We start from the raw sequence: 12,973 nt of genomic DNA on the forward strand, positions 1-12,973 counted from the left end.
ACCCATGATTGCAAAAATTACAATAATCATAGTACTTATTATCATATTTAACTGGTAATGCTTATACAGTTAATATACCGTACGTAAAGACAAGGTAACCAAGCTAATGACATTACATAGCTCTAATTTGTAAGCGATTATGATGTTAAAATTTCGTTTAGAAAAGGTTATGTCATATGTTCGATCAAATAACAATTTTTCAAAATCACAAAATAAAATTGTGAGACATTCGATTGATAAGGTTAAGTTTGAGAGGCGCAGTTCTAACGTAACCTAACCCAGTAGGTAATGATTTCCCAAAGTTTTTACCAAACAATAGGTATAGGAAGGGAGGCGAATAGGGGAATTTTCGGTAATACTCGAGCGTGGCAGTTTAAGATATGAGAGATACCTTAGACCTAATAGAACAACCTTGTAAAGTATTTAGTATATGTAGTGACGCGCGCCTAGGATAGACGATCAGATTAGTAAAAAAAAAAATCGATAGTCTGAAATACTCGAGCGCGTCAGATTAAGATATTGGGGGTTGATTTTAGTGTTTTAAGACTAAATTTAACTAATCTGACGATAAGTCCTTGACGCCGCCGAGTTATAGGGTCGCGAACTTGTAAAAAAAAAACGTTAATCCGGCATTCTCGAGCGCTATTTTTTATTTTTTTATTTTGAAGAATATAATCTAAAACTTACTAAAAATACAAAATCTGCCGGTTTCCGCATGACCGGAAGTGTGGAGGAGCCATTTCGTCTTCCGAAAAACGCGTTGCGGCATATAAGTCGCGAACGATACATTTTACAAAAAAAAGGTTAAATAAACAAAAAAGGTAATTTTATTTTACACAAAAAAGGTCTCTTTACATTTTTGTCCAAAGTTAAAACTTTTTGACTTGAAGCATCATAAAAACTCAAACTCCCGGTTTTTTGAGTATATCTCGAAAACTGAGGGTGTTAAAGCTTCTCGACAATTTTCGTGGGTTCGGAAAAAGTTACGCGTATCTGTATACAAAAGTATTATTAACATGTACAGTTTCATGTATGTATATTATTCAATAGCCTGTTGATCCTCAAATTGTTTTTTGGACGTACCGTACGTTGGTTGCATCTATCGCTTTATTGTCATTCTTAAAATCCCCGTTTTATCTAGGAGAAAGAAAGGAAAAAAAAGAAACCAAAAAACCTTTTTCGGTCAGATTAAGAGAACCCACCAACATTTTTGTCAGATTAAGAAAATATGCTTTCAGGATACCGAGATAAACCTCCCCTATGAAAATCTGACGCGCTCGAGTATTTCAAAAAAACTTTTTTTTTTTGCATTTTCAAAAATTCATCGTAACTTATCGTCACGCCGAAATTGTCAGTTTTTTTAAAGGGAGCATCCTTGGGGCCTACTTAACACCCCTTCCGAAAATCTGACGCGCTCGAGTGTTTTTTTATTTTTGCATTTTTGACTACTTTAAATTCCTACCCCCACCACGCAAAGCGGCAGATTAGTATACCGTTGTTATCAGAGGCACTTGGGGCATACGTAGTATGAATATCTGACGCGCTCGAGAATGCCCAAGTAACTGTTTTTTTTAACATTTTTGAAAAACCGTACACGCCAAACCCACCGCTATAATGGTTTTTACCATAAGAGCTTTTCTTTTCGAAATTATTTTATCTTTCGATTTTGATAGGTCTCGACGGCGCCGTTGAATTACGCCATTTAGCTACCTCGCCTCCCTAACTAGTACGTTTAAGTAGACATCTTTTGCATTTTTAAAATAAAAATTAAAAAGATTATAGGATCGCTTTTCGATGAATATTTTAAAATAAAGCTTTTTGTCAGTTACATCTTTTCTAAAATAAGTTAGTAAATAAATTTATAAAACGATTTTAGAAATCATTATTTTGTCAAACTTTGTTTGTAAACTGAGTATTTGTCAATTGTTGTTTGTGAAACGATTGTTCACCATTACGAATACCTACACTGATAAACTAGTCACCTTGGTATAAAACGGTAACACGCTTGCAATAAAAGGTATTACGGCCCAATTCGATACTATCACATTTTTTTATCTCAGCATGGCGTTTTATCATGATCTCCGTTCGGCATCTTTAGATGTAGAAGTGATTTGTGAGCTCTGACATTGGATCAGATGAATGGAGTTCATACCGGATATTTCCTTTATTCGTCGCGTATTTGATATGCGTACAAAGCGCCTCGAACATTCCTTTTGCAGTTGTTACTTCTCTACAATCGAAGACCTGGAAAAATAAAGGTTTTGTAATGTTACATTGTTTATTTTTTCTCATGATATTTATTCGAGTTAAAATAAGCTCAGCGGAGTCGTGACAGTATTAAGAGGATAGTGGACGAGCGCTTCTCCATCCAAACGTAGTCCCCATTTTCCTTCCGGGATATTGACATTATGGAAAATTATATTACGATACATGTGCGGAATTAAAAGGACAATATGAACTGTACAACGTTATACGATACACGTGCGTAAAGGTAATCCGCAACTTGTGTCGAATTTATCGCCACTCGTTTCGAATTCCTACTTTTCGCACTTGTATCATAAGCGCCAATTACATCCACACTTTCCGATATCGAGCCCGATATCGTTTGATATTAGGCCTGGAGGAGTGTGGATGTAATTGGCACTATAACGTACTATTACACAATTTATTGTATAATAACCACAGCTATGCCCCTTCGTTTATTTTATCGTTCTATGATTTTTTATTTACGCTCCTAAATCTAATAATAGTCAAAAAATTGAGAAAATTCAAACAAAGGACATTGCTATGGTACCAATTATAGATCAAATTGTGTAAAAATGTTTTTCGTTTTGTGAACATCTAGGGAGGACTACTTTTGTATGGAAAAGCGGTTGTCCACCTCCTCAAAAATCATAGTACAGGTAAGGTTGGTTGAAAGCAGTTCCTCTTAATTAAAAGAAGTATAATAAGAGCAGTGAGCTCACAATGTTTTTTATAGCCTCACTAAACTTTGAAGCTAGTTTACAGTCAGTTTGATTACGAAATCTCATAAAAAGTTAATAAGTACCTACAAAATGTCCCATTTTAAACCTAACGTGATACAAATGGCGTCCCATCTCAGGCTCGTTATAAGTTGACGCCGGTCTTTAACTTTGTAACCCTAATTAAAAGTTTACATGTGTTCTTTGCGGTGAACTCAAAGAAATATTACGAATAAGTTGGTTTATATTTACGGTTTAAGCGCACCTAAAATTCCAGTTAAAAGTAAACAACTAGCACCAATCTAATTAATCCACAAATGGATTGAAACCCCTCTTTCTACCCTAAAATTTTTCAATTTGTATTTTAACCTTTTTGATCATAATGTAAAATTTATGCTAATAAAAAAAAAATCTAATTAATTGTTCAGAATATATCATCAGACCAATTATAATATTTCAATAGTTCGTGTATCTCGATTTTTGGGTGTAAATTATACACTTTCAGAACTTTGAAATTGTTATGTTGGACCATACGCCGAGGAGTGGATATGTAGGTGATTCTGTACCCCTAGTGTAAATTTGATCGACATCATAACGTGACGAACGCGTTTACGTTAAGTCTCATTTTGTATAGGATTTTGAGTTTCCAAAACGTCCCGCTTGGCGCGCTCTTTCTAAATCCAATACAAAATGAGACTAAACGCAAACGCGTACGTCACGTTTCGAAATCGAATTTATTTACACTAGGGGTACTGAACAACTATTTCTATGGAACCAACCCCGAAATTGTAAAAAAAATCTGCTGTCTCATACATTTTGGTGAATCACATGTCCATGTTTTCTATGAAACAGCTGATTTATTTCGCGAATTCGTGGCTGGCCCCATAGTAAAAGTTGTTCAGTATGATCCACATATTCAGTATATTCACCCCTCATCGTATGGTCAATCAACTATTTCACCCTGTATTTTACAAAACGCACGTATCTTTACTTCTTTTTCTTAAAATTTTAATATACCTTTACCCCCAATGCGTTTCTTCACGCTACTTGTATTCAAACATGGCTCCGGCTGAACGAAAACCAAAGAATTTATGATTATGAACTACGATAGCTCTTTTTTATTTGGATGAAAACGCTGTAGAGACATCATCAACGCTCTATTATTTCTGTTCACGAAGTGCAGATTGCCTCTCTGAATTCAACGAGTACGAAAAAAAAACGATGTTAAAACAATCCCATTTTTAAATCCCTAAAGTAATTTACATTTCAAACGTTACCTTGTTTATGTCCAAAGGAAATCGGCGCCAGTCAAAGCAAGACACGACACGAATGTTTGAAAATTTAGGTTTTTGTAAATTATGAATGACAACGATAAAATTATCTGCATTACGTGATATGCCGGGACTTAAAAAGAGACAGAAATCGAATTACGTTTTGTATTCTCGCTATACCTGTAAGCAAAATTTAAGAAGATTTATTTCTTCGTTTCCTCTAGGAATCCCCGGATGATTAGTGTGTATGTAGGCATAATGATTAATGTCTATAAAAAAGGAACAGATATATAAATAAATGTTTTTGTTCCTCAAGTATCTGGTTTACTAGAGAGTCCGCCTTATTTACGTATGCCGCATTATCTATTTTGTGGAGGTTTGCATAAACTGCGCACATGTTTAGTAACGTACTAAAATACAAATTAGGTACAAGGCAGGCAAGTGCATGTAACAAATGTTGAGATCAAATCGAGTATAAGTACCATGGCTATAAGGGCCAGGCCGCAAAAATCGGAATTGGAAATTTCGTTATCTGCATATGTCATACTTGCATTTCAAGCGATAGACAGGTAAATACACGAACGGTAGAAATAAATTGTTCGTGGTAGGCCCTCTGATAGCTTATAAAGGCATCACGTATCAGCCCGGTTGTCATGATTTGCGGTTCTTGTGGTTCTCGGGTTCCCCTCAGAACCCTTAGTAACCTGGAATGCCGTTCAAATCGTAACTATATCGAGCATGAGTGAGTCGAATCGAACTAATAATAATGTATGGGTGTTCGGAAGAAAGTGTATAATTAATGTTTATAATAATAAAAATGTATCATTTACATTAGGTATATCCAAATTTTTTGATTATTTCTACTCACAATCTCGTATTGATTGAGAAAAATAAATAAAGGAAAAATTGCCGTGACATGGTTTTTTATTCAACCCAATTTACATACTTTTGAAGTATACGAAGTTTACTTGCCCGGAATATACTTTAGAAAAATGCATACGCGTATTTGTAATTTATAAAATGATGGCAATAATATTCTGCTTAGGTGGGGGCAGTAATCGTATTAAATGTAATATTAGTCTATAACAACGTTCTAACTACAAATATACAAGTTGCTGAAAATTTTTAATTTAAATTTAGTTGAAAAATTTCCCTGAAATTTTAGGAAAATTACGCAGGAAATAAAGTAAACTTTGGAGATGGCAAGATTTTGAATCCGATACAAAAATATGAGAAGTGTCCGAAATGTTTCCATGTTGAAATTTCGCAATTTTGGAAAATTATTAGTTCCAACCGTTCTTTCGCACTCAATGTTAGGAGTCGAAATGACTAAATATGAAACGAATGATTTTTTTTAATCTGTGTTATTTATTTTAAATAAAATCATATTAACCTGCAATTTCTTCCATTGTATCCGGCCAATACATCGCGTCGCGTTTCTCCATGCTAGCTTTGTCGCGTACACCAGTTCAGGGCTCTTCAAATTGTACGTGCCTTTTGTTTCCAACTGCGCCTTAACTTCCTGCAGCCTAGTCATGTGCGCATCCGAATTTTCTCTGCAAACATATAACATTATTAACTATCAAAGTAATTAAAACCTTGTACACGTGATTTTAAAGTTGAAAGAGTGAATAACGGCTGCAAATGGTTTCATAAAACGTATTTTAATCACTATGCAAATAATAGCTTTTCCGCAACGTTTCGCACTGTTTCTTTTAAGTTTTTGCTTTTATCTTTAGCAGTGTTTTAATGGAAAAAAGCTTGTGAAAATATTTTGAACGCACGTTATTCCATCTCATCTCAATTTAGAGTTGAAATTGAAGCTGATGCACACGTGTGACACATGCACAGATTGTACACTCATGGATGCATTACTGCATTTGGAACATATTATCATAGAATATATTGCACTATATTGCACTAGGATGGCTTAAGGCATGAATAAGGCTGAGTACATTTCAGTGGGTGTCACTTTTGTATACTGTCCGAATTTCGTCAAAGATTTGTCAAATGCATCGTTTCCCAAACGATTTATTTTGAAGTTATCGCTTGCGAAAAAAACTAGCTTATACTGTTGTCAAGCAAAAAGATGCATACATATTACAACGTTTCAAGATTGAGTTCTTAACAAAGGTTCTTAAACTAGTGACGGTATTAATTTTTTTTATAGTTAACTTTTCAACACTAATAACACCATAATACGATGTGCTTGATTTGACTTTGATCCACCCCTATATAAATAAATAATAACAAATAAATATAAATATTATAGGACATTATTACACAAATTGACTAAGTCCCACAGTAACCTCAATAAGGCTTGTATTGAGGGTACTTAGACAACGATATATATAATATATAAATATTTATAAATACTTAAATACATAGAAAACACCCATGACTCAGGAACAAATATCCATGCTCGTCACCAGGATTTGAACCCGGGACCATCAGCTTCGTAGGCAGGGTCACTACCCACTAGGCCAAACCAACATTATATACCGGAATCAACATTTTTTGTTGTTATTCTGTTCCGTTGTCCAAGGGATAGTAGGGGCCCAGTTTGTTAGAAGAAATATTTCATCACGCTCAAAGGGCTTATAACTACCACAAAAAACATTTTTGTTAAATTTCAATATCGAGATTGAGAGTTTTAAGAGTTGTCCTCTTGTGTGTTGGAAAATGGGAAGGAGAAATAAAAAAAAAATTGATTTACCCTAGTGTATTTTCTAGTGGCTTAGGGTTATCAATGTTGATCCGTACCTGCGTATTGACGCGTAGTATTCCTTGAAGAACTTTTCGGCGTCGCAGTAGATCTCGTCGGGGGTGCGCACGGCGTCGGGCCGCGGGATGTCGATGACGCTGCCCGAGCACACGACGCGAGTGCAGCGGGACTCCTAAAATGTACCAAGTAAATGTAAATGTACAGTCACGTCTAAAAATATCGATACGAACACAGTTCCAAAAATATGTATACTCTAGTTACACAACTTTAATGCCCATTTACAAAACCAATCGAAGTGTGTCCATTAAAGCTCTAACCAACTACCCTTTGGTTATTCGGTCGTATCAAAAATACACGTGCTATATTAAGGTGTTTACATATTGTCGTCCGTATCTTCATTTTCAGACGTAGCCGTATGACTTTATTGACACCTAGGCCGGTAGTGACGATCACAAACAGGTTACTAAACTCTTAAGTAGTTATTATTCTTAGAGAATAAAAACGTTAGGGTAAATGGGTAGGTAGGTATGGACCTTTAAAAGCATGTTTTAATTGAGAAATTATAACTCTACCATTAATAGCTGACTACTGATCAATTATCATTCCCTTTGCATCACACGCTATGCTTAACTCAATCTCGCAAAAACGAAAGAAAAAAAGACGGACCTTGATATAATTATTCGTAGATCCATTGTAATATTTTTTGTTGAGTTAGCTGCTACCTACCTGTTCGATGAACTGTTATTAATTTACGAATACCTATGTCATTCAACATTACTTCAGTCCAATATACATCCCACTACTGGCCACAGGCTTACAATTAGATGATGAAATTGGGTGTGCAATTTTATCACTTAATAGTTCGAAAACCGTAGTTAATATTAAATTTGTTTGATTTTATAAAGGTCTGATACACTTACGTAAAGATATTCATTTATGCTGTATGTGAAATGCAATACGAGTAAGTAGAGAATTATAAAAGCGGTATCACAAACATAACTAACGCATAATTCTGTGTCTGTTTTACTGAAAAATACTTTACTAAATACTGTTTCGCCAATGAATGAAAATACAAAAAACAAATTACTGAAAATATTTTGTGATATTGATATGGTACTTAAGTTCCAAGTTTATACAGCGTGTATTTTTGATACAACTGCATAATCAAAGGGCAGTTAGTTAAGGCTTGAATGAACACACTTTCATAGATTTTAGAAAAAATGGACGACTTTTATTTTTCTATACAAAATAATACAGCAAGCAATGTATCAGTACTATGTTTTAACTCAAAATGTCGCATTTAATTAAATACGTCACGTGACGTCATAACTGTCACAAGTGACAATGATGTGCGAGTTACATTGCCGCTCGAAATATTATCGTTAAAAAAATATGCTCTGGTAGTTAAGACTAAATTAAAAATATCTTTCAAAATTGTTTTATAGCACTAAAACCTACGTCTAGTTTAAGTTTGTGGTTATATCAAAAATACACACTGTATCAGGTGCTAACAAATTAGTAACCAATATTTTTAAAGCTGATAGTATTCATCTCCTGGAACATATTTAAGTATGAAACATAATAGGTTTAATGCTTAAAAAAAAATTGCTACTTAACACACTTTGTTAATGAGATAATTAAATAAGACCTCATTGAACAGATTCTAGAACCTCTTTTACCTTACTCTTACTTACTTACTGGCCACTTCACGTTGATAAAATTGTTGACATGACGGAAATTGTTAAGCATCATTTAAATGCACAATGAATGCACACGATGATTATTTTTAGGATGATTAATAATTTATTTATATTGTTCGGTAAATAAAAACAAGAATATCATACGAAATGTTTTCTTTATTTCTATTTAAACTTAATTGTGTTAATGATAAGTACCATCTCTTAAAATATCGGAAGCTAATTTATAACCACCACATATATGAATTCGTACCTATTATATTTAAATCTTTGTAATCATTTGAATAATTTACAGCTTATTTAAATTTCAGTCTAAACCAATATATGTAGACCAAGATAAGATAAATTTTGTTTAAGTTATCCATACACCTAAATCAAGTAATTAGATATATTTATGAGTAAAATGGGTACTAATTGACTGGTAGCAGTTATTTTTTAAATATACCATATTTATTATTCTAGTAGCAAACCGCTAAACATCAAAGTAGTATGTAGGTTTATTAAATACAAAAACAGACCTTAAGGTATTAATAAATAATAATAATAAATAAATATTATAGGACATTATTACACAAATTGACTAAGTCCCACAGTAAGCTCAATAAGGCTTGTGTTGAAGGTACTTAGACAACGATATATATAATATATAAATATTTATAAATACTTAAATACATAGAAAACACCCATGACTCAGGAACAAATATCCATGCTCATCACACGAATAAATGCCCTTACCAGGATTTGAACCCGGGACCATCAGCTTAACATTATAACATTTTATTATTTTTATGCTCCTCCGGTTTTTCTGATTTCTGTATGTACTAACAATGGTCTTGTAAGTTGTTTTGTGTTATACTAACACTTTTATGGGCTTTAGCTGATATAAACGATTTAATAATAATAATAATTTTGGACACGGCGCGTATAGTGCGTCGGTTCCTCTCTCTGCGGCCCTGACCACCGGCAGCTTGGGCCCTGCCCCGCTGCTGGCGGCACCCTAGGTTAGGTTTTTTATAATGTGTTTATATCTTTTGTATTGATTTGTAAGTGTTTTTATATTTTACTTTTATATCCATATTATAAAAAATCCTAACCTAAGATATTGAATGAATAAAGAAAATAATAATAATTAACCACATCGTAAATACTAAACCAGTAACATTAACATAAAATCGAACCGCATGAGGAGCATCTTAAGTATAACGGTATAACTACCTGGCCGCAATTGATCACCCGGCCCATATCTATCCAACAATACGTCACGTAACGTACATATTACCGGCATACATACATAGACTCATTGAAGCCGAGAAGCTTGATTACACGCGTAGTCGGAGACACAATGCCTTCGAACCCCTATCGATAAGTAATTATGGTTAATGTAAATTTTCGACAACTGCTACACGATTGCTGTAATAATAATAGATTTGTAGAATGATACTGGTGAATAAAACCAAGAAGAGTTATCATCTGCTTAGCGTTGCCCGGCATTTTGCTAAGGCTCACTTGAGCATAAGGTCTACCGCAAAGATCGAACAATTGAAAGTTCGTCACCTGCCTCTCTATCCCACGAATATGTAAGAGAGAAGCAGCTAAAGAATTTTAGATTTTCGCGGTAGGTCCTCTGGCGTTCGCTTGGCAATCTCACCCCAAGAATTGGCAAAGGCACCAACTAGTCATTAGACATCAAGAATAATTAATATTGGTTTATCAAGAAGGTTTAATATTATTTTATTAAGAGATGATTAAAGACATAGCTGTCCTCAAATACAGGAAAAAGAAACATGCTCGTAGTGTTATCTAGAGTAAATTTATTGATTTCTTGTAGTACGGCAGGTAAACACACACACACATACACACACACACACACACACACACACACACACACACGCGCGCGCACGCACGCACGCACACACACATACACACACACACACACACGTCTATTTTATATTAAGTACCCAATGCATCTCTTGTATCATAATAGTGTCTTGTTAAAAATTTTGTAAATGAAAAAATGTTGTTAGGTATCTGTTACTTTTCTATAGTTTAACATACTTTCTACATCTAAGTTACTCTAAATTAACCGCGTGGAAGAGCGGTGCTCTCTTAGCACAAGTGTTTTCTCACTTATAGATATTGTAATTTGTTTTTTAAGCTACTGAATAAAAATATTTTTATTTTTTATTTTATTTATAAACAACTAAGTACAAAGTTTAATAAAAGTACCTTTCTAGCTTACAATTTACGTAAATTAATATTGAGTGCAATATTGTATGTCGATTACATTTTAATCTCCTAGTTAAAAGCATTTTGTGGTAACGCACCGCAAACAAAACGCGTAGCAGATAACGTTGATTATGTTGTTGTTGGTTTAATGATTACCTTCGCCATTATACTAAAATATTTTAACATATTTTATGCTCAGTAGTGTTCTATTAAGATGTCAAATCTACGAGTTGATTTATCGCCTATGATATCAGCTTGGTAAAACTGAGTAGACATCTTAGCAAGATCTCTTACATCGTGTATAAGAAGGAGATGATGATCTAACTTAATAATGCCTTCATAGTTCGACTTAGAAGATTTAACAACCGAAGTCCCCTTTAAGAGCCCCCCCCCCTCTACCCCTCTGTTGGAAACCTCGGTCAATGGTCATATGTATTGTATGGACTGACGTTTATCTGACATGGCTATTTGACGTGCCCCTCCCGCGCAGAAATCGGCAGACTGTTTTGTACAGAAAATTACAGACAAGGCGTCTCTAGTTGTTAAATTCTCCAAGTCTATATATAATCTACTTATATGATATCTTAATTATTCCTACATATTGCTCTGACTATTCTTGCTGGACCTTTTGCCTGTTAGTTGTGAAGTTGCGACCAAGAAACAAGTAATATACAAGCTTGTGTCCAGAAATTCATTAGTGGCTGCACTATGCTAAAAAAAGTTTCTTATTACATCGAAGTAAAGGGCAGACTGAGCCCAAGTGGTTTTATTTTTCTTGTCGTTGGATAGCTTGATAACCATGAAACTAAAATAAAAAGGGGCAGTGGGAGTGGTTCTCATAAAAGAGGGTTCAGTTTCTTCATACAATATAAAACACAATATTTTGACATTCGGAGCGATTATTTCCAAACCTGTTCACTGAATCAAAACCCGTTGTTATCGTTCGGCTGCTTAAGTAAGGCCTTTATTGTTATCTTTAAAGACCTATCAAATGATGCCACACGTCGATTTTACTTGATCTTTTTTAACTTTTTGTTACATGTGTGGAGTGCCGCCCCTAAAACTAATGATTTTTGCTTCTAAACTAAGAATCAGCTCACATAATACACTTACCGACGTTTCAAATTTCTTTAAAATATATCTTACGGTTTTCAAGTAAAATGGCTGTGACGTACGGACAGACGGACATGCTGAAACTAGTATAAAGGTTCTGTTTTTGCCATTTTGGCTACGGAACCCTAAAATATGGTTCAACTATTGAACATTCTTGTACCATGTAATTGTGCGACCAATTCAGCATAAATATGTGTTTATTAAGCATAATTAAGTATTATTAAGGTCGTATATTCGTATTTTTGGCTAATTGATGTAAAATTAAATGATAATTTGTAAATGAGTTCGCGTCGAAGAGAGGTTTCATACAGAGATAGAAGTACTAGTCAATCATTACGTATCCGACGAAATCGTTCTTTCTAGATATTTGCCTCCTCCAATACCCTTCAAACCTTTTCCAGTACTTGGTCAGCTTTACACAATCATATATATTTATTTATTATTATAGTACTAGCTTACATGCAACATGCCCACAGCCCATTATCACGATTCTACTAGCTATGTCGGTCATATTAGTTTTCCTGTGACTCTACTCTGATACAATTCCGCAGAGAAATTCTGAGTATGTTGTATGCTCTAAATACCCTCTGCTACATTTTGCCACGGAATCCATTATTTTACCTACATATCTAAGTATGTAGGTAAAATTATTCCTGAACCTGAGACTCAAGTATAAAGTTTATTAAAAATATGTTTATTAAACGAGCATGTGCACTCAATAATGATAATAACATTGTAAGAAATGTAGACATATTTAATTGTACCATAAGTTCATTGAAAACAATATTCAAGACTAGTAGCATATAAATCTTAACGCGATCTGTCGATATTTTAAAGTATTATTATATGTTATGTTTGTCGATGTTTAATAATTATTCAAAAATTGTTAAAAACGTATAACGTGTTTTACATTGTGCTTTTCACTGAGTGTTTTGTAAATGTGATTTCTCAAATTCTGTGTAACCTCTTACTATTTAG

General features: G+C 34.1%; 1 protein-coding gene across 1 annotated transcript in view; it reads right to left on the reverse strand.

Annotated features, from left to right (window-relative positions):
* Positions 1-12,973, reverse strand: part of LOC133521193 (nitric oxide synthase-like) — a 47,302-nt gene that overhangs the window by 14,627 nt on the left and 19,702 nt on the right. The window contains exons 2-4 of the mRNA XM_061856023.1: positions 6,998-7,131; positions 5,628-5,790; positions 2,153-2,244 (exon numbers count right to left, since the gene is read on the reverse strand). Of these exons, the coding sequence (XP_061712007.1) occupies positions 2,153-2,244; positions 5,628-5,790; positions 6,998-7,131 (389 nt within the window). The remainder of the gene's footprint in view (positions 1-2,152; positions 2,245-5,627; positions 5,791-6,997; positions 7,132-12,973) is intronic.

This window comes from Cydia pomonella, chromosome 9 (genome assembly GCF_033807575.1).
Source record: "Cydia pomonella isolate Wapato2018A chromosome 9, ilCydPomo1, whole genome shotgun sequence".
Lineage (NCBI taxonomy): Eukaryota > Metazoa > Arthropoda > Insecta > Lepidoptera > Tortricidae > Cydia > Cydia pomonella.